General features: G+C 52.7%; 1 protein-coding gene across 2 annotated transcripts in view; it reads left to right on the forward strand.

Annotated features, from left to right (window-relative positions):
- Positions 1-23,723, forward strand: part of RNF165 (ring finger protein 165) — a 91,228-nt gene extending 67,505 nt beyond the window's left edge. Inside the window, exons 2-8 of one of the 2 annotated variants that reach the window (XM_045849602.1) lie at positions 8,672-8,987; positions 10,446-10,556; positions 15,490-15,619; positions 17,093-17,197; positions 17,533-17,628; positions 22,340-22,446; positions 22,906-23,723. In XM_045849602.1, coding sequence (XP_045705558.1) covers positions 8,672-8,987; positions 10,446-10,556; positions 15,490-15,619; positions 17,093-17,197; positions 17,533-17,628; positions 22,340-22,446; positions 22,906-23,023 — 983 coding nt within the window. In that variant the 3' untranslated portion in view covers positions 23,024-23,723. The remainder of the gene's footprint in view (positions 1-8,671; positions 8,988-10,445; positions 10,557-15,489; positions 15,620-17,092; positions 17,198-17,532; positions 17,629-22,339; positions 22,447-22,905) is intronic. The other variant, XM_045849603.1, reaches the window with a different exon arrangement.
- Positions 23,724-24,068: the final 345 nt, after the last annotated feature.

Consider the following 24,068-nt stretch of genomic DNA (forward strand, 5'->3'; position numbering starts at 1 on the left):
TGGACTCAGGTCTGCAGACTTGGGCCCTGAGTGCTCAGCTGGCTCTCTCATTGCTACTAGGCTCCTTCCCCCTTTCCCTACCACCCAGGCCAGTGTTTCCATGCCTCCGTGGACCAGTCTGTCCTAACTATGACCAGGTGGAAGCTGGGGCTTGCAGTGAATTTGTATCAGCTCATGGTGAGCTTAGAATGGGACCTGGAGGTGTTCCAGGCCATCTCCCACTCCAGTGTTCCCACTCCTCCCCTGGGCAGTTAGTTGGCCTCTGCATGGGCATCCCTAGTGATGAGAAACTTTGGGGGACAACGTGACCTTTGAAGAAATGTCTTCCTTCTGTTGATCCAGATCTACTCAAATGAGCCTAGTCCCTTGGCCCGCAGCCATTCCCTGTCCCCGAGTCCCCTCTTCCCTGCTCACACCCGATGCCTCAGCTGTCTCCACCATCACAGCCCCGTTTACATGTGTCCGTGTCCATCCGAGCTGTCAGGAACTGGTGCCAGTACCCCAGAAGTTTCTCCCATCTTTTTCCATCCATTGAGTCCTATGAAATGTAGGGCCTAAAGCCTTTCCCATGAGGATTTCAAGGGGCCACACAGGACTTGCCTTGTGACAGAAGCACCCAATGGGCTGGAAACACCTTGGAATCCTCTGCAAAGCTGAGGTTTGTCATGGGCTTTTCTTAGGCCAGGGAGCAAGCCCAGGGCCACTGGCCACAGTGGACTGGACTATGCCTAAGCAATCTTACCACAGGAGACATTCAAAACCCTTCCCCGTGGGCATGAGTAGTGGGTCTCTTGCCAGTTTGTGGTTACTTCCTTGGGCGGCAATGGGCTTCCCCCAGTGGGCAGAGGGCTCGGGAGGGGGATGGGGTGCAGAGGAGAGGTGGGACCTCCAGGGCCATGGCATGTCATTTCTGGGCAGGAGGATGCTCTCTGGGAGCACTATGTGCAGACATATGTGGGCCTATGAGGATCCGGGTGCAGGAGGGGGACTCTGAGACGGCAGGCTGCGAGAGAGCACCGTGCACTGGGACTTGGGAGGCCCGACCCCAGCCCCAGCTCCGACAAAACTACATAAGAGCACCGGAACACACCACCTACATTTTCTGCCCTTGGGGTCTTCATCTGCAGAATGAAGCCTGTACGATCTCCAAGCGTCACTTAGTTTGATTATTTGTGTGATTGTTTAGCATAATTCCACAAAAAACTATATTTCCTCAGGAGCTAATAATTCGGTATTTCATATTTTTATGATAATGGAGGTCTTTCTTCCTTTTCTTTCCTTCCTCCCACTTTCCTCCCTCTTCCTTTCTCTCCTCTTCCATTCTCCCATTCCCCCTCCCTCCCTCTTGGAAGACCGCTAAGCCCCCTCAAAGAACAAAGGGCATTTGCTGCATGGCATTTGCCCTGAAAGCATTCACTTCGAAGCTTATTATTGGAGATAAAATTTGTCCACAAATAAAATGCCAAGCATTGTAGGCAAATGCCACAAGTCCAGTGGAGAGGGGAGTCTCATCCAGCGGGGAGATTACATCTCAGAGTTAAGATCTGTCCTGGGTGGTTGAGGTTGGATAGGATGCAACTGTCCAGCGAGATAGGGTACCGGGAGGCAGAGAATGGCCAGTGTGGGCCTGGAGGCAGGCCAGGCCCCTGGGGACTGGGAGAGGAGAGGAAAGGCGACAGGGAGAAACACCAGGAGGGGAGCTCCGGCAGGGAGCATAATGCTCCGGATTGGGTGTCAGGGTAATGCGGCGGCCATTTGGAAGGTGGATTTTGAAGGTCAGCACTTGTCTGTCCTGCTACCCGCTGCTTCCAGCCCGCTTTGAATGCTGGACATGGCACCAGAACACTCACACGCTTATCTCAATAGCGGCTGGGGCAGGAGACCTGGGCCTGGGCCGCCCAGCTGTGGGACCCTGGGGCCATCACAGCATTCAGTTCACAAACACTGAAGATGAGAGGCCTGGCCAGGAGATGGCTGTGGCCTCAGCCAGCTGAGAGATTTTAGCAGGTGTGTAGGACCAGGTGTTACCCCTGGGGGAACTGGGCCTGGGGAAGGCCAGTGTCCAGTCCAGGTCTGACAGCGAGGGGAGGCACCCTGCCTGCTGGGCCGAGCACTTGCCCCAGTGACTCTGCCTGGCTCTGAGAGCCTCTGGTGGCCGAGGCCTTCCTCGCTGGTCTCTTGTGGGCAGATAGTTGCTTTTCAAAAGACTGGTTTTCTTTGCAACCTGAGAGCTGGAGTTTCAGAAAGGAGGAACATCTGACTCCAGCCCCAGCTTTGAGGAAGTGCTCAGCGGTGACAAGCCTGAACCTTCCAGTCCCTGGTCCCTGCCAGCTAGCTGCCCACCACCATCCTCTCTGCCCACACCGTCCTGGGGCCTCCCAGTAACCCCTCCCCTCCCCGAGGCCTGTCGCGCCCCCACTGTGAGGGAAAGTGCTGCTGGGTCACCGAGCTGAGTGACAGTCGGGAACCTGACACCCTGAGAACTGGCCTGTGGAGGATGGGACACGCCAGACTGGCTTCCCTGGGGACCAGGACCGTTCAGTTCCCACCCCACCCTCCCAGGGTCCCATGTCCCCGGGAGGAGTGGGGGAGGTTTGGCCCTGGTTGGCTGGTGGGCCTGTGACAGGGACGCTGGGCCAGCCTTTGGCAGAGGCGACCATCACCGGGGAGGCCGGGCGGGCAGCAGGCGGGCTGAGGAGATGTCAGGTTGCCACCCTCGTCCTGGCCCCACAGCACGGCCTGTTCTTTGCTGTTCGCGTCAGGTGAGGGCGTGGGGGTGGTTGTTTGCCCTCAGCCCTGGGCTGCGGAGAACAAAGCCCGCTTTACTTCGGGGTGACCGCCCTGGTCCGGATTAGAAGACAGAGATGGTCCCTCCTGCAGTTCAGGGGCCGCCTGCTGTGGAGAAGGCCCATGCAGCACCCCCCCCCCGCCCCCCGCCCCGCAGCTCTCTGCCTTCATCACAGCCTCTGGCGCTCCAACTTCGCGGCCCAGCTCCTCTCTGCTCCTGCCCGGGCCCCACCATGAGGCTCCTCTGCACCCCCTTGACGCTGTTCCCCTTGCCCCCAGGCCAGAGGAAACCACGGAAGGGCCCGTGTGTCCTCTGGGTGTCCTGGCCCTGTTTCTGTGCCACGTTCCTGTTTGGAGGTCCCCTCACTGCTACCTCTGCTTTATGAAACGCTGTTCCCTCAAACACGGTTCCCTGGCTCTGCCCCCTCCCTCCCATCCACCATTGGCTTTCAGGAAAGACCTCCGTTCAAATCTCCACTCTGTCACTGAACCTTCCAGGGACTCGGGACCTCGTCATTGTTATATCCACCTACCTGCCGAAGTCCTGGGCCTCTGAGTCCTCTGCTTCTCCCTTACCTTTCCCTCCAGTGGTCCCTTCCATCCTCTGATCCTCTCACTCCAGCTTTCGGCCCGTTTGGGCTCCCTGCCCACAAGGCATGAATCAGCCACCAGTCCCAGGGCACTTGTGAAGCACCTCTTATGTCCTGTGTGTGCCAGGCGGGCATCAGGTGAGCCCCGCTGTGCACACTTCTCCTGCCCCAGCTGCACAAGGCTGACCTGGGACCCACCTCCCTCCCGCCCCAGGCTGGAAGGTGAGGCCCCCAGCCAGCTCTCAGCAGGGGTGTTAACAGTCAACATGGATTTCCTGGATTCTAAGATGCACATGTTTTTCTCATTTCTGAAACAAATGTGTGCCTTACACTTGATGTGTTTCTTTAGTGTGTTATTTTGTTTGTTTCTGGGAGATCCTCCCTTCTCCCCACTCCCTAAAAGTGTTACTTAGCTCATGGTGAACCTTGCAATCGATGGCATTTCAGCCCCGGGGAAATAAATGGACAGTATAATCAGGGACATCTGGAGATTATTATTATTTTTTTAGCCTCACCCTTACTTCTCCCTCAGTCAATCCTCAGATCCTATGGAGATTATTTTTTTAAAATATTTTATTTGTTTATTTTTAGAGAGGGAAGGGAGGGAGAAGGATAGAGAAACATCAATGTGCAGTTGCAGTTGCTGGGGGCTGTGGCCTGCAACTCAGGCATGTGCCCTGACTGGGAATCGAACCTGCGATGCTTTGGTTCGCAGCCCACGCTCAATCCACTGAGCTACGCCAGCCAGGGGAGATTATTTTTCAACTCACTGAGTGAGTCTAATGGGAAAAATTATAGGTTGTCTATTGATGGGGGGCCTTTGGGGATGTAGGTGTTGTTCAGGTGCCACTGATCATTGGCTTGTCACGGGCCCAGATGTTCCACCCCCAGGACTTGGCTCCTGTGGTCCCAGAGACCAAAGAGAACCGCGGTTATCTGCCACCGTCACAGACCCCACGTGACACAGGGCTGCAGAGGGGCGGGGGTCCCTGCACAGGCGTCTCCTGGCTTCAGCTCCCTTCTGAGCAGGGTGCTGAGAATGAGGACCCTCTGGGCATGGGGACGAGAGGGGAGGGGAAACAGAGTCCCAAAATGGGAGTTAAAGGACCTTTGTGGATGACAGTTCGGGTGGGGGGGGGGGTATTGAGCAGAAAGGGAAAAGGACTCATGGACACGGACAACAGTGTGGTGATTGCTGGGGGGAAGAGGGTATAAGGGGGCTAAATGGCAATGGAAAAAATACAATAAAGCTTAAATTTAAAAATTTAAAATAAAAAAAGAAATTTTACAGGTAGAAATTGCCTGGAACCTTATGGGCCAAATAGATACTTTTGTTCACTTTTCTCTTGCTGCCCATCCTGGAGAGAGGGCACCCGTTCTCACTTCTCAGGGCACAGGTTACGGGAGAGTGGCCACCGCTCCCAGCTCAGGCACTCAGATCTTCCTCTTTCTAAAGGCCTCCATGCAAACCCGGAGGCTCTGCCTCACAGGGTGGGCTTTGTGGAGGAGATGCCCCTGCTTTTCCTGGCAGTGTGAGGCAGTCCCCCGGTGCCCCAGGGGGAGGGCGCTGGCCGGCCCTGCCTGACCTGTCTCTGCCAAGCCACAGCTTTAAAACCGAGTTCACTGAGCCCTCCTTGCCACTCCCCTTCCCCTTCAATTTCAGTCCGGTTTGACTTGAACTGGCCTCAGTGCCTCCATCCCTGTGAGCCGCTGTGTTTTGCTCAGTCGCTCCAACAGTCAGCCGGCCAGGTCTTCGCTGAACACCAGCTCCAAGGGGGGGCATGACGCTCAGCCAGTGGGGGGTGGGGGAGTAGGGGGTGGAGTGTGAAGAAGCAGCTCAAGGCAGCCACTGCCAGTTGCCCTGTGAGTGGTGCAGACAAGGTGTTCTGCAGGAACTCGGAGGGGAAAGGCGTCCTCCAGGGCTAGTGTGCAGGAAAGGCATTTTCAGAAGAGCCCAGAGGTGACCTTTATGGATGGGGATGGGAGCTGGCGAGGCATCAGCAAAGGCCCTGGTGGGAATGAGCGTGGCAGGCCTGGAGATTTCAGGAGACCAACGTGGATGGCCGGGGGGACTCGGCAGGTTAGTGGGGATCAGGAGGATGGAGCCTCGCTCTCAGGCTAGGGTGTGCCTCTCACCTACTCGCTTAGGCCACAGCCACTGGACTCCCGGAAGCCAGAATTCACCAGGCCGAGGGACCCTACTTACCCAGGGTGCTTGTGGGAATTAAGGTTCTAGAGAATTCTTTTCCGGCTCACTGGAGGGCAGTCAGAAACTATTTTTATTTTGTTTTGCACATATTTATTTTTAAGACATTAAAAAATCTCTCAACAACATGCATGTCATCTACAAAGTTGAATAGCACCCACATGAGACATTCAGCGAAACAGCGACCGCCTGCCCCTTGGCCGCCCCGCCACCGTCCTACCCCCTGGAGACGGGCTCTTCCAGCGCTTCCCTGGGCCTGCACTGCCTGACCCAGGGGTTACTAAGTACATCTCTCCACAGGTTCTTCTGCTGCTCTTTGTTGGTTTTCCAGTTTCAACATTGGCTATTTCCTTCTTATTACGGAAGAAATGTCCTTTTCTGTTCTTCAGTTTATTGTGTTTATTATTAATAATAAATACTGTTGACTGATGAACCAAGTAGTGCATAACAGTTATACTTTCTTGCTCAACTTTTTGTCTTCCTGGAGGTTACAATTACCTCATTTTTTGGTGGGGGGAGGGGTTGTCTTGCTTTCTGGGACGTTTCTACAAATTCTTACCGCATTCTCTGTCAAGGTATAAAAGTCCCCCAAAACCATTGTCACATGGGCAAATCTGTGGGCGGTCCTGTCGTTTCCATCTCCCTGACACATCCTCTCGGAGCGCCTGCCCTCCGCTCCCCTCCAGATGCTTGCCGGAGCCCCTGCACTGCTGCGTAGGCAGTTAACCACGCCTCTTTGGGGGGCACCCCCACCCCCAATTTCTCTGTTCCTCTCTCTGCATGTCTCTGAGAAAGGGTGTCCAGAAGGTTGATGTTTTTGAGACCCTGCATGTTTGACCATGGCTTTAATTCTATTCTCACGCTTGACTGATAGTTTGCTGAGCACAGAATTCTAGACTAAAAATCTCTTCCCCCCCAACTCAGGATCTTGAAGGCAGTTGCTCCACTGTTTTCAAGCTTCCGATGTTGCTCTGGAAACACCTCTTGCGGTTCTGCTTTCCGACCCTTCGTGTGGCACCTGTTTGCTTTTTCCCTCCGGAAGGTGCTAGAATCATGTCTTCGCCCCCATCGTTTGGACACTTCGCAGTCAGATGCCTCTGTGTGGGTTTCTTCCCCATCGACTTCCCCAGCTCTCAGGGGCCTCTTCTGTCTAGACACTCAGCCTCGAAATTCTGGGAAATAACTTTTTGGTGAATTTTTTTTCACAGTCGTCTCCCTGGTATCTTCTGTGTTCTTTCTCCCTTACTAGTCAGTGTGGCATTTTCTGGCCAGACCCTTCACTGTTCGTCTCCTTTTTCCCAAGTTCCCATCACCTCGTTCTGCTTCCTGGGAAGTGTCCCCAGTGTTTCTTCTGTTGGATGTCAGACTTCACGCTTGTATTTCTAATTTCCAAGAGCGCTCTCTCTCTCTCTCTCATTTTTCATTGCTCCTTTTAAAAGAACTTCTTGTTATTTCATGGATCCAGCATCTTATTTCTCTGAAGAGTTTAATGAGTGTTTTAAAGTTTATTTTTTTCCCCTGGTTCTTGTATTACCTCAGTTCCCCTGAGTTCATTTTTTTTTCTTTTCTTCTTCCTTTAAAAATATTTGTATATTCTCTCTTTCCACTCGGTAATCCTCCTCAAGAGACTGGCCACCTTGGGCTGCCTGCTCATATTGAAGAATAGGTCACTGAAACCTTCCAAAAGTTGTGTGTATGTATTTTTCAACCAACAGGCTTCATTACAGAGTGGCCAGCTGGGGACCCAGCCACTTTTTGGGGTATTCACAACCAGAAGTATCTGCAGAGCTCTTTCTGGGGCTAGTTCCCAGTCCAGGGTGGGTGTGGAGAGAGGGCGCCTGGGTGACAGTTCTTTCAGAACCAAGTGGCAGAGGGGGGCAGGGGTCTCCAAAGATCCCTTCGAGATGTCCCCCTAACCCCACAGTTTGAGCACAGTGCTGCGCCCCCCCTCCTCCATTGGCGCCCCTCTGGCTCTGGTTCCCCACACGCTGCTGGGGTGAGTGGAGGGGCCCCAGGCAGACGTGCTCCCCGTGCAGACTCACCTCGCCTCCCTGTCCTCGACAACACAGTAGCCACCGCCTCCCACTCCTGACCCTTCCAGCACGTGTGGCAAGATCAGTCGTCCTTCTTGTTGACCGCCCACCCCTTCAGTGGGAGCTTGGTTTCTGGTTTCTCAGCTCTGCTAATTCCTCCATCTGCTTTCCATCTTCCAGACATCTGTTGACATCTGTTGCCTGCTGATGTCACCCCTCCTGTGCTCTCTGTCCCGGTCTGTTTATCGGCTCTCTGTTCCTTGGGTCTCCTTTCAGCGGGGCCTGGGAGGGAGCTGCACCTGCCACGGTTAGCAGGGAGCCTCTGCAAACCTCTCTGAGGGGCCAAGTACTTGTCCCAGCCCTTCCTGGAGACCCCAGGGCCAAGGGCTACGTCTTTGCTTGTCACCAAAGTCAATTTCATTTAGAAAAGTAATGGAGACTTGATTAAATGTTGGCTGCGCCCAACTTGTTCCTAGAAATGGTTGCTTCTAAATAAATTATAATATTATAACACAAATTATTATTAAATTATTATTTATGTGGTCAGTTTTTTTTCTCTCTCTCTTAAAACTGCATGGACGACAACTTCTGGTTGTTTTCTCTCTGGAAATGAGGGTTCCCTAGGGGCAGGGTCCCAGGTAGGTGAGGCTTTGGTGAAGTCCAGAGCTTGGCGAGGCTGGGCTCAGGGTTCTCCGTGTGGCATCTATTAGAAAAGGTCATGAGGTTGCCTGGGAGGAGTCTTGTTCAAGAAAGCCAATCAGCCTCAGGGACCTCAAAACTCCTTTAACAAGGGTGTTTATTTTAAGAAATGATGCTTATCTATTCACTAAAGAAAGCACCCATCTCTCCTCCAACACATAAGGCAGGGGCCTTGGCTTGGCAGCGTTAGAGATGACCATATGGATACAGAAGTGATGAGATTGCTGTGTTCTAATGAAGGTCTTGAGTTTCACCAGCTGCAGGGTGTTCCCCGGGGGCGGGCGATGGCGGGGTCTGTGGGGGAGGGGTGCAGTGCTGGTCTTCAAGGAGTCTTCTTTCTGCCCTTGCTTCTCCAGGTGCCCCCTTTCAAAGGTCTCAGCATCCTCACGCTACCTCCTGCCGCCACTTCCACCTGGGCCCCCCGCAGCCGCAGCAGCTCGCGCCCGACTTCCCCCTGGCCCACCCCGTGCAGTCGCAGCCGGGCCTCAGCGCCCACATGGCCCCGGCCCACCAGCACAGCGGCGCGCTGCACCAGTCGCTGACCCCGCTGCCCACCCTGCAGTTCCAGGACGTCACAGGTCCCTCCTTCCTACCTCAGGCCCTGCACCAGCAATACCTCCTGCAGCAGCAGCTCCTGGAAGCCCAGCACCGCAGGCTGGTCTCGCACCCCAGGTGGGTGTTTATCAGGGCCGGCGGGGCGGGGCCTAGGGCAGGACCGGGGTCACTACGTGGGTCTGCGCAGAGGCAGCTTTTGCTCCAGTTGGGGGAATTCATTCTAAGCAGTGAGCGCTTCCTCGACTCCACACGGGGTCCCTCTGTAGCTAGTGTGTGTCCCCGACACATTGGCCAGGAACAGGGACAGCAGCCGGGTAACTGGTGGTCAATATGCTCACAGTGGTTTTTTGCGGGTTGTGGAATGTTTGACTGAGGACCCTTTAGGTCCCCTTTAGGTTCCCGATCACCTGGCTCTAAAACCCAAGGTCCATAAGGAATACCAAAGGTCATGACAGGTTCAGCCCTGCCTTCAAGAGCCCCTGGTCTGGCTGGAGAGACCAGCTATGACAAATGGAGAATAAAGTTAGACAACACTAATCAAAGGGTCCAAAGGAGCTGGGGTGGGTGGGGGCGGGGTGACCCCTGGCCAATCGCTTCCCCTCAGGAGCCTGAACCGTCAAGAGAAAGAGTTGAACCAGCGGGGCTCCGGCTTCTGGGTTTATGGTTATGACTTGATATTTACTGTTAAAAATTAAAAGAGAAATTTAAGTAAATGCCAATTCATTTAAAAATAACAACAATAAATGCCAATAAAATATTTTTGAAAAATAGCTACATGTTGATGTGGTAAGAAGAGGGACTGCCCCCCCACCCCGAAACATAGTTGCAAATCTCTCTAACGCCTGGCTTAATAGAAGACAGCTGTGTTCTCCTGCCTGCTTCTGTCGCAGAATCACATGTCACAAATGTTCACTTGTGAGAAAATGAACAAGTAAAGAACATCATAGTATTGTTATAAGAAATAGTTTTGAGCTCACAAACCCCGGGAAGGGACTCCCAGGGGTGCTGGGAGCCCGCTTGGAGAGCCTCAGGCCGAGACGGTGTCCAAGGCCATAAGCGTCTGTAACTGTAGGGGCTGGGTGCCCGGGACAGCAGGTGAGAGAGGCCGGTGAGTGTCAGAGGGAAGAGAGGTCACCAGGGCTGCAGTGATCAGGGAGGCCTTCCTGCAGGAGGGGGCTTTGACCTGCGCTGAAAAAGCCGAGAAGAGGGTGAAGGGGAGAAGAGTGTGGTGGGAACAGAAGGTGCGCAGAGGTGGGACAGCCTGGGGGAGGCAGATCCGAGCGAGTGTCTTGAAGATAGGGGAGTGGGCGAAGGAGCAGAGGAGACAGGGGCCTGGGTGCGCAGGCGGTCTGCTGCAGACAGACCCAGGAAGAGGCCTCAGTCCAGTGGGCAGCCAGACAGAGCGGGAATGTCTGAGTGACTGGCTGCTGAGCAGCTGGGAAACCTCCTCAGAGCTTGGGGGGAGGGGGCAGAGCCCGCCGCTCTGGAGGCAGCTGGGGCTGCTCGGAGCCCCTGGGAGCTGGGCAGGCCCCGGGCAGCCCCGACACCGTGGACCTTCCTTCCCTCCCGGTGCAGGCGGAGTCAGGAGCGAGTGTCTGTCCACCCCCACCGACTCCACCCCAGCTTCGACTTTGGCCACCAACTCCAGACACCTCAGCCCAGGTACCTGGCTGAGGGCACTGACTGGTGAGTTTTGGGGGTCTCTGGGAGAGGAAGGGAGGGTGGAGGGCCTTGCCTGATCCGTGGAGTTCCTGTGTTCTCTACCTGAATAATGCGGACGGCCTAGTCTTCAAGCCCCAGCCTTTGCCTCTGTCCCCAGCCCCCTCCAGGGCCAGATGGCCCCCTGCTAGGCCTGGTTCTGGCAGCTCAGATGTGGCTGGGGGCCCATGTGCCCGACTGGGGCTCACCGCTCCTGCTCCTGCACGGGAGGTTGGGGCAGAGATACAAAACATTTTCTCAGCTCAGTGAGGGCTAGGAACCGGTGATTCTTGGGAGGAGGGCAGAGAGAAGAGTCTCAGGAGTCAGGATAGCCAAGGAAAGCTTCCTGGAGAGGGTGAACCTCGAGGAACCCACAGGGAACAGCCAGGGCATGCCAGCAAGGAGACAGCCAGGTTAGAGGCAAGGACTGAGGAGAGAAGGTGGGGAGAGAGGGTGAGGGCGACGAAGGCAGTGGGCCCCTGCAATGTCTCCCTGCAATCCCCTGCCCTTGGGACAGAGGCCTTTGTTGCCCTGGGAGGTCATGTCGCTTGGTTTCGGATCCGTGGTTGCACCAGACTCTCTGACCGCAGCTCAGGTGAGGGCTGATCTAAACTCAGGTGGGATCTTGCCACCCAGACACTTGACAAAGGTGTGCAGTTCCCTGAAGCAGTTAGAGGGAAAGGGCATTCTGCCGGTGACGTATCTTTAAATAGTTCAGAAAAAATCAATGGATGTGTGTGTGTGTGTGTGTGTGTGTGTGTGTGTGTGTGTATGTGTGTGTATGGGGGTCGGAGGGAAGGAGGGAGGGAGAGAGAAGTAGAAATGCAGTAAAATAGCAAAATGTTAATACTTGGGGAATCTGGGTGAAGGCTATCCAGGAATTCTTTGTGCTGTTCTTGCAACTTGGAGGTCAAAAACTTTTATTTTTTTTTAAAGAATGTAGAAACAAACGTACAAAACCCCAGAAGAACCTCTGGGAAGGACGGACTATTAAACAAAACGGATGCGTGGTCGTGTCATTTCTCAGCCACTTAGTCACACAGCCGGGCTCAGTCGAGGGCTCTCTGGGGAGCAGCCCGGGACCGGCCGCCTGGGAGTGACTCACCAGGGCAGTGCCGGTGGAGGGCCGGGCGGGCGCAAGGGCTTCCCGCTGCAGGAAACAGTTGTTTTCACGTGCTCTGCTGTCCCAGCCCCTGCTGGGTCTCCGGGACACGCTGTTAAATGGAACTCTCTCCCTTTAAAGATAGATTGCATGGCACCGACTTCAGCCCAGCCTTTTTCTAATTAGTAGATTCAAATCAGGAAGATTTAATTGCAGTTTGGATTGATTTCTGTCCCTCAGCACCAAGTCAATCCAATTTAATTCAGTCCAGTCCACATGGAGCACCCAGGGCCCTCGCATACGGCTGAGCGGTCTGAACAAACACACAGGGTCCGAGGTGACACGTGGGACTGGACAGGTGATACAGGTGAGGACTGTCCTGGAGAGATGTCCCGAGGAGTGGTGCAGGTGTTGGCCTCGCCCTTGGCCGCTTTCTTTATTTAGCCAAATCTCCTCACCCTTCTCGCTCATTTTAGTCACCCTGCATTCCTGACCCCCGCCTGTCTAACGTGAGGACTGAGGCCCCTGAGGCTGGCCCAGGCCCCAGCAGGGAATGCTGGGCGACCCCTCTCCTGATGCCACCTGAGCCCACCCACTCTGGGGCCCTTCCCTGTTCTGTCCCCAGTTCTCAAGTAGGAAGCCTTTTCCAGAGGAGGAGGTGACAATTTCTCCTTCTTTGTAATTAGCTCTGCTCCAGCGAGGGCCGGCCTCCTGTGACAAGGGGCCTTTTGTAATTGCGATCACGCCAATGGCATCCTGCCCCTCTTTTCCAGGGAGGTCTCTCCTGTCAGCAGAAATGCCGTCTGGACCTGAGAGGGCAGGAAATGGATTACAGGAGGCTGTGGGAGGAGCAGCCGTGGGCCGGCAGGAGGTGGGGAAGGTGTGTTTGCAACACCTTTGCCCCTTTCCCTTAGAGAACCACTGGGAGCCACTGATTTCTGCTCTAAATCATTCCAGGAATTGAGACACCGCAGCTGCCCTTGTCCAGCCCCAGGCCCTTTCCCCAGACAGTTTCTCTCAGCCGGGATGTGTGCTCCCTCTCTGGCCCAGGCCCAATAACCCAACCCTGACCTTGAGCTACCACTCCAGCGTCTCCCTCCTCATCATGCTCCCTCTATGACTTAGTCCTTCCTGGCTTTCCAGCTCCAACTCTCACCCACAGCACAGACGGCACCCTGTTCTACCACCCAACCCTAGCCCTGCCCAGGCGGAGGCCTCCAAGCACCTGGAACCTGGGCAGGAGGGTGGGGGGAGGGCAGGAACCTCCTCCTGTCCTTCCCCTGCAGGCAGCTCTGCCTCAGCAAAGCCTCGTCACTCAAACTTTTGGAGCGAGCACCATGCAAAGAACATAAGGGTCTGCAGAGCCACCAGGCTACTCCACGTGCCAAGGCCATTGACAGCAGAAGACAAAGTTCAGTTCGATGTTTAGATACAACTGATAGAAGCTGTGCTTGGAGACAGTGTCCACGAGAAATCTCTGGGGCACCTTTCTGGGTGACTCGGAGGCCCCAGGCCTCTGGGGTGTTTGTACGACCCCTTTCAGAACGCAGCCAGGTTCCCACAGGCTGACGGCCACAGCAGGAAGGGGGCAGGCACGGCTTCTCCGGGGGCTGATGTCCCCTCAGGCAGGTCCCTGCTCAGGCTCCTTTGGGATCCAGGCAGCACCTCGAGTTCAGGAATCCTGGGTTGAGGAAGGAGTTTTCTGATGAGATAGATGGTAAAAGCGAACCCCGGAGCCCGCCTGGGGCCCAGCCCGGGCGGATCATCCCTCTCCTCGGAAAGCCAAGGTGCCTTTTGCTTCTCCAGTCAGCTTTCTGGGAATGGAGGCAACTCTGCTCCCTGTTCGTGGGGCTTCGCTTTGGTAGGGTTCTCGGAATGTCTCTCTGCGGCTGTGAACCTGCTGGGTTCCCCGAGGCTGCTGGGTAAATGGCAGGGGTGAGCGCCTCAGCCACACGAGGGTGCCCGTGGAATCCTTCTCTGAGGCAGGTCGTGGAAGAGCGCAGGCCAGGCTCAGAAACCCTGGTGGCCCTGACAGGCTAGCCCAGGGCCGTGGGTAAGGCACTGCCCTTTCCAGGCCTTGGGTGGGTCTGAAGAAACTGGGGCTGGACCAGTGAATTTCTAGGTTTGCTTCTAACTGGCTCCAAGAGTTTAACTCATTTCTCAAAGACGTACCCATTAGGAGTTATTCCAGGGATCCGGGCTAATTTATGCACAAAATATAGGCATATGTACATTGTATTATATATTTATCTTGGCTAAAGCAGAAATTTCTTTAATAATAATAATAACAACAACAAATTGTATATGTGTACATATGTTTGAAGAAATCTGGTATTTTTTTTCTGTAGTTCCCCTTGTCCGGATCTTGCTGGCCACATTCTACTGCTGTCATTCACAATGTTGCCCAGTCTCCTGCGTTCTCTGTACATTGGCACATGGATCGAGGCTTGAGCAGATTTAGGCTCGGCCCTTATTTTTTGGCAAAAATACTTAAAGGTGTTGTTTTTTTCCAGCAGGAAGCTGGTTGTCTCTCCTTTTGAGATGTTAGTAGCAATTGATGATCTTTGCCTGCAAGCTCCTTCATTTCTTCAGGGTATTCAAAAAAAAGAAAGAGAGACAGATAATTCAATCATTCCTTACTCATTCATTAGCTAGAAAACTTTCATAAAGAGATATCTCCCGGCCCTGGCTGGTGTAGCTCAGTGGATTGAGATCGGGCTGTGAACCAGGCATCGCAGGTTCAATTCCCAGTCAGGGCACATACCTGGGTTGCAGGCCACGGCCCCCAGCAACCACACATTGATGTCTCTCCCTCTCTCTCTCTCTCCCCCTCTCTTCCCCTCTCTTCCCTCTCTAAAAATAAATAAATAAAATCTTAAAAAAAAGAGAGAGAGAAAAATCTCCCTTCATCAACTACTTGGTTACCCTGCAGTACAGTTAATAGAAGAAAGGCAAGATAAATGCTTGGTTTCCCCTGTTTATTTACTAGTTTGCAAAATGAGTTGGTTCCCTAGCCTCCTTTAAAAGGGACCAACTTTCCGTAGTGTCATTTCACGTTCATGGGCTGGCACCTCTTTGACGTGTTTCGGTCAGTTGCAGTTGTGCTCGTGGATGTGCCGAGCGTCCAGCTCTGGCCGGCTACAGTGCCTGCAGGATGGCTTTGACCTGGCCCTGGTGGTGTTTGATAACTGTCTCGCTTTCAGTTATGACAGCGTGCTGTATTCAGTCTCCTTTTGCACATTCCATGCTCCAGACCCGAAATGAGCCCTTTTCCCAAGGAGCGCTGGCTCCTTTTCAGTTGCATTAATTGATCGATTTTTAAGTGAAGTATATTTTCCTGTACTTTTAGGAGAGGGGTGGGGGTGTGCTCTGGGGTAACTCGTGCTGCCTCACAGGTGTCGAGGTCCCTCTTGTTTCCTCTGAGCGGTCGAAGCGCAGCCTCTGCTGCCCCCTCCACTTTATTTGGTCCTTGTCTTGGCCCGGAATCCCTGACCAGCTCTATTTGGATTTTTCTTTTGGAACTTCTCTCGGGGTGGGGGGGGAAGCTCTGTCTTGGGAGGGTGCTTAGGTGCACTAGTTTCAAGAAGTTGTATGAGGTCTCAACTGTTCCGGCCCCTTCAGACCCTCAAGCACCTTTTCTTCTCTGAGTCTCATTTCTGTTCGTATGAAGAGAGGGGACAGGCAAGCTGATGTCCAGTTCCTTGCAGCTCTGGCAGTTTGTGACTCTGGTTCTCCACCATGGGCTTGATGTCTGAGGTCCCTTCTGTAACCTGATGGCCGAGTCACCCACCTGTGGCTCCTGTGGCCGTGTCCCTGCAGGGATCTCAGTGTGGACGCCGGCTTGAGTCCTGCTCAGTTCCAGGTGCGGCCCATCCCTCAGCACTATCAGCATTACCTAGCGACGCCTCGAATGCACCACTTTCCCAGAAACTCCTCCTCCACGCAGATGGTGAGTGGGGGCCTCTGCCAGGGAGCTGACGCCCTGTTGCCTGCTGGGGCCGTGTGGGCTGGGGCCTGTGACTCGCCTGTGTGCTGTTCCCTGCGTCCTGCTCCCTGTGTCCTCCTCCGGGGTCCTCCTCCATGTGTCCTGACCATTGTATCCTGGGTCCTGCTCCCTGTGGCCCATCTCATAGGACTGGTGTGAAGAACAGAATAGACCCCAGGGGTGACCCTTGGCCTGGCCTGCCCAGCCAGCCTGCTTTCTGCAGGGGACGGGGCCTCTCTCGCTGCAGACATTGAGACTGCGGAAGGATCAGGTTGGGTTTGGGCTGTTGTGAGCTGCGTGGAACAAAGGTAAAGATGTTCCATTAAAGTAGCAAAAGTCCGAAAATCTTATCCCCAGGCAGCTTCTTCATGTGGCTGCCCTGAAGCATGATTCCAGCCTGCTGGCCCTTGCTTCTGCCCTCACCCACTCAGCCCCTCAGCCTCGTTCTGTGGGAAATGAGGGGTGTGGGCGAGTGATCTCGGCAGTCCCGTTGGCTCCGAGGTCCTATGGTTCCTGTTATAAAGCACCATTTCCTAAGAATAAAAGCTAATTTTTATTGAGCACTTACTACATACCAGGCACTGTTCTAAGCGCTTTACACAAATTATTTAATTGAAACCTCCCGATAACCCCTCATGGAAGGCTAATGCCCCTATTTTACAGGCTGGCAAACTGAGGCGTAGAGAGGTTAAGTAACAGGCCAGGGCCACGCAGAGGGTGAGATGAGGCGCTGGGCTGGAGACCTGGCCGGCTCACTCATACCTGGGTCAGGGCAAAGTGAGAGGGGCAGCTCCAGGTAAGGACAGGAGCAGATCTTGTCTTTATTTAAAACATTGGCATTTTGTTCATTACATTTTTTTATATTAATTTTGATTTAAAAAATACTGCATCGAAATACTGTTTGTCTCGGTCACTGAGTCTTTTGGTGCCCCTGAAATGCAGTGCCCTCATGTATACGCCCCCATCCCGCCCCCCTGGTCGGGCCGGGCAGATGGAGGGGAAGGCAACTCACCAGGCCCCCCAGCTGCCTGGGCTTGGAATCGTGGTCCTGCCGCTTGGTTGCATAACTTGGGCCCCTTACTTACTGTCTGTGTCTCACTTGCCCTCTCAGTGAAATGGGGATAGTGATTGCACCAACAGTGTAAATCAGACGAGATCATCAAATCTGTTAGTTATGGGAAGGGCCTAGAACTGTGCCCGGCATGAAACCGATGCCCCACCAGGTTAGGTGTTACTTTGTCGATTTAGGTGTCCTTTCCAGGCCTGGTCCAGCACCAGCTTGGTTCTCGAGGAGGTGCGCGGGAGACCCGGGGCAGGAGAAACGGCGCTTCTGCCCGCGGTTTCTCAGGGCGTGCAGACTGGAGGTTACGGGCAGAGGAGTCGGATGCTGGGCTCGTGGAGCCTTGAATCCTATCAGAGGCATTTTCTCCACTCCAGGTCGTCCATGAAATCCGAAACTACCCTTACCCTCAGCTTCACTTCCTTGCTCTCCAGGGACTGAACCCCAGCAGACACACCTCTGCCGTGCGGGAGAGCTACGAGGTATGCGGGCCCCTCTATCTGGAAGTTGACCCTCCTGCCAGCCTGGCTCCAGCAGGGTTGGTGGAGAAGCCGTTCTCCTGTGTCATTGCCATTCATCGTGTCCTCTCTCCCATTCTCCTGCTGGCGGGTAGGGCATGGGTGTGCAGGAGGAGCCCCGGGATTGGGAGGAAGAGGGAGAAAAAGAGAGAGTAGAGATACTTCGGTCTTTCAGACAAGTTCTTCCGGATGGCTGTGTGAGTGCGTCCTGCCGACATCTTCCAGCACCTCCCCCCTTACCACACGTGTCTGCACGTCTTTGCACACGAGTGCTCACGTCCACATTCTTCTCTTTGCAGGAGCTGCTGCAGCTCGAGGACAGGCTGGGAAATGTGACTCGGGGAGCCGTGCAGAACACCATCGAGAGGTTCACCTTCCCCCACAAGTACAAGAAGGTGAGTCGGCCAGCAGGCCAGCCTGCCTGGTAAGGGTGACAGTGGAGAGTATCTAGCTGACTTTGGCCTGGCAGTCCGCAGAGGGGCACAGTCCCAAATCTAGAAGGCTAGGCATCTCTGGGTAGATGCTCTGAAGCTGCGATACCTCCCAGGGTCTGCTCCCTTGTCTCTGCCAGGAATGACCAGGAGGGGAGACGGGGCCTCCGGTCAGGAAGGGAGGAGGCTGGATACATGTGTGCAGGCGGACTTGTGAGTGGGTGCAGCAGGAGGGTGTGCAGGGAAGCGGGTGCTGGGGGCTGAGTGGGGCCGGCCAGGGGAGCACCTGCACCGCAGGCCGGGACGTGCCTCAGGAAGAATTACAACTCCAGACTCACGTGTGGCCACTTGGGCAGATAAGGTTTCAAAGCCGCATTTTCAATTCTCATTGAGCATCAGGATCACCAGCAGAGCTCTTAAAGCCACAGATGCACAGGCTGTACCCCAAGCCTACAGAGGTGGACTCTCCAGAGTTATTGCCAGAAATCTGAGATAGGATTAGAAGCCAGGAATCTGAGTTAAAAGATTTTTTAAATTAAATTTAAAAAAAACATTGGAAGCAACTATGATGTCCCTCAATAAATAAGTGGATAAACAACCTGCAGTGTATCCATACAATGGAATATTATTCCCTGATAAAGAGAAATGAGCTATTAAGCCATGAAAAGACATAAAGGAAGCTGAAATGCATATTGCTAAGTGGGAGAAGCCAGCCTGAAAAGGCTGAATACTGTATGATTCCAGCTGTATACTATTTGGAAAAGGAAACCAGAAACAATAAAAAAGATCATGTATTAAAAAAAAAGATCACGTATTGCCAGGGGCTGGAGGGGAAGGAGGGAGGAATGAATAGGTGACTCACGGGGGATTTTTAGGGCTGGGAAACTATTTTGTGTCATACTGTAACTGCAGACACAGGACCATATACATTTGCCAAAATCCATGGGACTGTTTAACACACGGTAAACCCTGATGGAGACTAAGAGGCCTCACTTAATAATACTGAATCACTACGGGTTTGACAGTTGTAACGAATCAGTCATGCTAATGAGAGTTGTTAATAATAGGGCAAAAAAATAAAGTCTGGGATGAAAACAAACAAATATATCAATTTTTAAAATTGAAGAGTTAAAAGCTTGACAAGCTCTGAGAAACTGAGGGCAGGCACACGCTCCTTGCGGTGGAGCCGAGCCCTCTGCGCGCGGCCCCGGGACTCAGAGTCCCCGCCGAGCAGGGCGTGTAGGAAGCAGACACTGCCACGCTGTCTCACTCGGCTTGGGCAGCTATAGCAAAACACCATGAACTGGGGAACGCTTGAGCCGAGATCAAGCACGGGCAGATGTGGTTTTGGGGAGGGCTCTCTTCCTGGCTTGCAGATGGCCACCTCCTTGCCTTGTCTTCGCCTGTGGAGAGAGGCAGCTCTGATGCCTTTTTCTCCTCTTCCGGGGGCACTGATCCCATCATGGGGCTTCACTCTAGTGACCTGATCTACAGCTAATCACCTCCCAAAGGTTCCATCTCCTAATATCATCACACTGGGGGTCAGGGCTCCAACATCTAAACTTGTGGGGAACCCAGACATCCAGTCAGTAACCATTACTAGTAGCTGTGACAATGGCCAAGTAGCCATTATTACTTGCCTTTCCTGGCCCTCCCCTGCCCTTCTGAATGTAAAATGGGGGTGATATTTTAGTAGCTACCACAGGGGTGCTCTGAGGATTCAGGGGGACGAGGCACACGCACAGCTCAGCACGGTGCCAGGCAAGTGTGCTCAGCAATGGTGAACAGCTCTCCCCTGGATGTGGGGCTCATTTGCCCTCGACCCACTAAATCCCATGGGTCAACATTAAAAACCATGAATCTCGGTCCGTGCCCCTCCTCCTAGAAGCACTAGATGTGTCCATAAGTGATTTCAACCAATGTTTGAGGATCTACTATGTGACAGACATGGACAGTGTGCTAAAAAACGAGATGACAGTATTTCGGTAACGAAGGAGCTCATCTGCAGGGAAAAATGATCATTTTCTGGGCAGAGGGCTTCAGGTTGTTGGAGAACATGGATGGGAAGGAGGGGTGTCCAGGAGCCTGGAGCAGCGTCTGCTCCCCTGCCCAGGGAGCTTTCTCCTGCCGGGGCCACACGTTCTGCCGGACGTCATTGGCTGAGGCCGCAGGGACATGAGGAAAAGAACAAATACAAAGGATGAAAAGGGAAAATGGACTGAATCAATGAGATAAAGAATTGAGTTAAAAATTGATGAGAATAGCCCTGGCCAGGTGACTCAGTTGGTTGGAGTGTCGTCCCCTATACCAAAAGGTTGCGGGTTTGACTCATACCTAGGGTCAAGTGTGAGTCAGGGCACGTACCTAGGGTTGCCAGTTCAGTCCCCAGCCAGGGCATGTGCAGAAGGCAGCTGATGGATGTTTCTTTCCCCCATCTCTCTCTCTCTCTCTCTTTCTCTCTCTTTCTCCCTCTCTTTCTCTGTCTCTCAATCTCTCCCCTCCCCCTTTCCTATCTCTATAAAATCAATAAACATATCCTTGGGAGAGGATTAAAAAATTATGAGAATAAAGGGAAAATTAGGGGAATAAAGTATTATTAAAAAGCAATAAGAATAATTAAAAATGAGATAAAATTTAGGACCCACATAAAATGTAAAAAAAAACTTTAAAAATTCAAACTAAGAGTAAAATAATATGACAAAAAGGATATTTTAAAATAGTAATGATATAAGAATAAAAATACAGAAAAATATATGTGATCAAAGAAAAATATAAAAAGAATATGAATTAGGAAAAGACATGAAAACAACATAAAACTGAAATCAGTAGCATCAAAGTGAAAAGGAACGTTAATGTGAATATGAGAGTAAGGGCAAAGGGATAAAATAAATACTAAATTCTGAAAAAAGTTAAAGTTAAAATAAAAGTTACATAGATTAAAAAAAGACAAAAACCAGAAAACCTAAAAGATTAAAACTACAAAATAAGAAACAGAGTAAGCTTTGAAAAGAGAGAATGGTTTAGAGAAATATAGATTAGATGTGGTAAAATAAGGTATGACTATTAAGTTAAAATTATTCATTATAAAAAGGAAATCATAAATAATGGTGAAAAAATAGAAAATAAGCAAGTAGTTGGTTGAGTTTTAATGGTTATCTTCTACTGAACTTCCCTCTCATCGCAGGGCTAATTAAGCAAGGCCACTCCCCCAGCAAACACAGCTGGGCTCTTAGGCAGGCAGATGGATCATATGACGCCGTTCACACTCACAAGCCATGACAAGTATAGGGGACTGGGAACGTGACTCTGATTTTCTGGATTCTGGATAAGGGGAAGTCACTGCAGTCACCTGGTGTGGTTTGCAGTGGCGTGTAGGGGCACAGAGAGGCTTAGAGCAGAAGGCATGGGTATTATTGTATGTTCTGACTAAGAAGCTCCAGAGCTTAGGACCAGGGGCCAGAGTGGGGAGACATGGCACCTAGGCCTGGCCCCAAGGTCATAGTCATTCTCTGGGTGGTCTTCGTGTTGGGACTCTCCAGGTTTTGCTCTTGGTAAAATGAGCTTTAAGTCTGCTTATCCCTGGAGAGGGGACAGAAGGGCTAATTTTCTTCCCATGGGTATTATCGGACTGTTTCGTGGCACAGCATGGAGATGGGCACATGAAAGGTAGGCCTGTTTCCCTCACTGATTACATCGCTTCCTCCCCAGGATATTTATTAAGCACCAGTGATGTACTTGTGCTTGGCCAAGGGTGGAGTGATACCTGAAGAAGAGTGAGCCACGGTCCGTGCCATCTGAGAACCTGAAACTTCCCACATAGTGGTTAACTATTTTCTAGTAATTATCATAGCATTTAAAACAGGACAATTAAAGTCAATTAAAGTATAAACGGAGTGCCTGCAAGATGACTAATATTATGTTGGGACCACTGCCCATCTTAAAGGAACTTCTTGGATAGGAAGAGAAATCAAACAATATAAAATCCAATGTACAAATTACAGATGTTCATGCCAGGTTGAGGATTTTTGCCTTTATCTAGTAATGCATTAAAAAAATGAATAGACATTAATAGTAGTGGAAGGAAGGAAGGAAGGAAGGAAGGAAGGAAGGAAAGAAGGAAGGAAGGAAGAAAGGAAAGAAGGAAGGAAGGAAGGAAGGAAGGAAGGAAGGAAGGAAGGAAAGGAAAAATGGATGCATGGATGAATGAAGGATACTGGACCTGAAAGTGGAGGAGGAGCCAGGAGGTAGGGTCTAGGTTGGAAGAGTGTGAGGGGTACGCAGAACAAAGCGAACAGAAAAGGCGAAGCTGTTTATGCACAGCCATCATTTTGCAAAGGATTGATTCATTGCCACCCAGTTCCTTTCAACGCTCTGTGCCCCTAGGACTGTATGCAGTTTATGCTGGGGGCATGAGTTACCTGGAACAACAATAATGAAGTTCACTTGGCTTTAACCCTTTGTGTTCTGCAGCAAGGAGGAGAGATTGGGGAGGAGGCAGGAAGAAGGGTCTGGGGGGAGCATAGAAGCCCGGGTGTTAGTTGGGAACTTAGAAGAGACTTCCTCACTTTTGGGGGGGGGTAGAGGCGGCAAGGGAGGGAAAGGCTGTGGGTGAAACACAGTGACCACCAGGTGAGTCTGCTTCAGGTAACGAATGCTCCTCCTTTGCCTCTCATAGAGAAGACCCCAGGATGGCAAGGGAAAGAAGGAGGAGGGGGAGGAGTCAGACACGGATGAGAAATGCACAATTTGTCTGTCTATGCTGGAAGACGGAGAAGATGTGAGGTAGGAGGCCGGCCTCTTGGATTCCCTCTCCCTTCCCTCGTGGGTATTGGTGACCACGTGGGTTTGCGTGTGCGTGTGTGAGTGTGTGCACTGGTGTGTGCCAAGTGTGTCATAGTGTGCTTCCTGGTTGTTCTAGGAACGTGGGGTGTGGAACATTCTAGATGTGGGTGCCTATGGGTGTGGACTCACAGAAACTAAGTTTAAGAGAACAGCCTGCTGTTTGGCCTGGCTTTGTTTCAGGCTGAACTGAAAGGGCCTCACGGAGAAGGAGGACTTTGGAGCCCTCCTTCCTGTCATGACTTCCCAGCCCGGCCACAGACTCACTTCATGGCAGAGCGCCCCCAGCAGTCCTGGGTGTGAGTCTTCCGGTCCCTTGAGCAGCCAGCACCCCTCGGCTCCTGGCACAGCCCCGGGCCCCTTCCCCTCAGCCTCTCCTCTGACTCTCCCCCTCTCTTCCAGGCGCCTACCGTGTATGCATCTCTTTCACCAACTCTGTGTGGACCAGTGGCTTGCCATGAGCAAGAAATGCCCCATCTGCCGGGTGGACATTGAGACACAACTGGGAGCTGACAGCTGAGGGAGGAATTAGCCAGTGGACGCCCCATTTTCCTTCACCAGGTCCCCCCACGGCCATAGCCCTTGCAGCCAAACTTTGCCTTCTGAGCCATTTGACGTAGAGGAAAAGCCTGCAAGCACATTCTGTGGAAAGAGGAGTTGGTGGTATCAGTGTCCGAGGGAAAGGAGGGGTCGGGGAGGACCCACCCGTCCGGAGTGGTGACTGTCCCCATCTGCCTCGCTGTGCGGGAGGGAGGGAGCTGGCCGTGCCGGAGCAGGGGTGGGAAGGGGGGGCCCACGCTGCTGAGAATCCAGACGTGACCCCGAAGGTCCTAGCTCATAGACCGGCCCCTCAATCCTGTCCTTGGAAGGATTGTGTATATACCTCTCGACCACGTAGAAACCATGTAGGGGTCTCTAGCTATTTCTGTGGATGGCAGCCGGAGCATGTTAGCTTAAGAAAAATGTTGTGTGTGGTGCTCTAGTCATCTTGTGGTGGTCATGTCGCTATTACCGAATTCGCACCAAATATTTCTCATTGAGTTTCTTGTTTTGGTGCCTGACTGAACCAACCGACAGCCCAAATCTTCCCGTCTTTATGAGAGAAAAGGGAAAAGGAATCAAACGTGAAAGGGAAAAAAAAAAGCCAAATCCTGTTTACGATGAAGAAAGGATGATATTTATCACCCAGGTTGGGAGGCGGGTGGGGAGGGGTCCTTGTTTCGTTTTCTGTTTTGGTTTTTCCCTTTGCTTTCATTTTTCTCATGTTTACAATGCACGGAGTGTGGGAGGGCGCATCTGGGAGACGCGAGGACTGGAGAAGGAGCAGGAGGGGTCTTAGAGGGGCCTCGAGGGGCCCAGCCAGGCTTGGGAAGGTGGAGTTCGAGTAGGTGAGGGGAGAATTCTGTCTCGAAGGAGGGGTTGCTCGTTCCAGGGCCCGTTCACTTAGCTCCAGCCATCCCCTCCGTTCCGCATGGAACCAAGGAGGGGCCAACCTTCAACTAAAGTTGCCACCAGGTTCCTTAGAGCCAGGATGCGCCTGCTCATGCCAACTCCTTCTTCTGGCC

This window comes from Phyllostomus hastatus, unplaced genomic scaffold, assembly GCF_019186645.2.
Source record: "Phyllostomus hastatus isolate PE091 unplaced genomic scaffold, TTU_PhHast_1.1 phas_contig_80, whole genome shotgun sequence".
Lineage (NCBI taxonomy): Eukaryota > Metazoa > Chordata > Mammalia > Chiroptera > Phyllostomidae > Phyllostomus > Phyllostomus hastatus.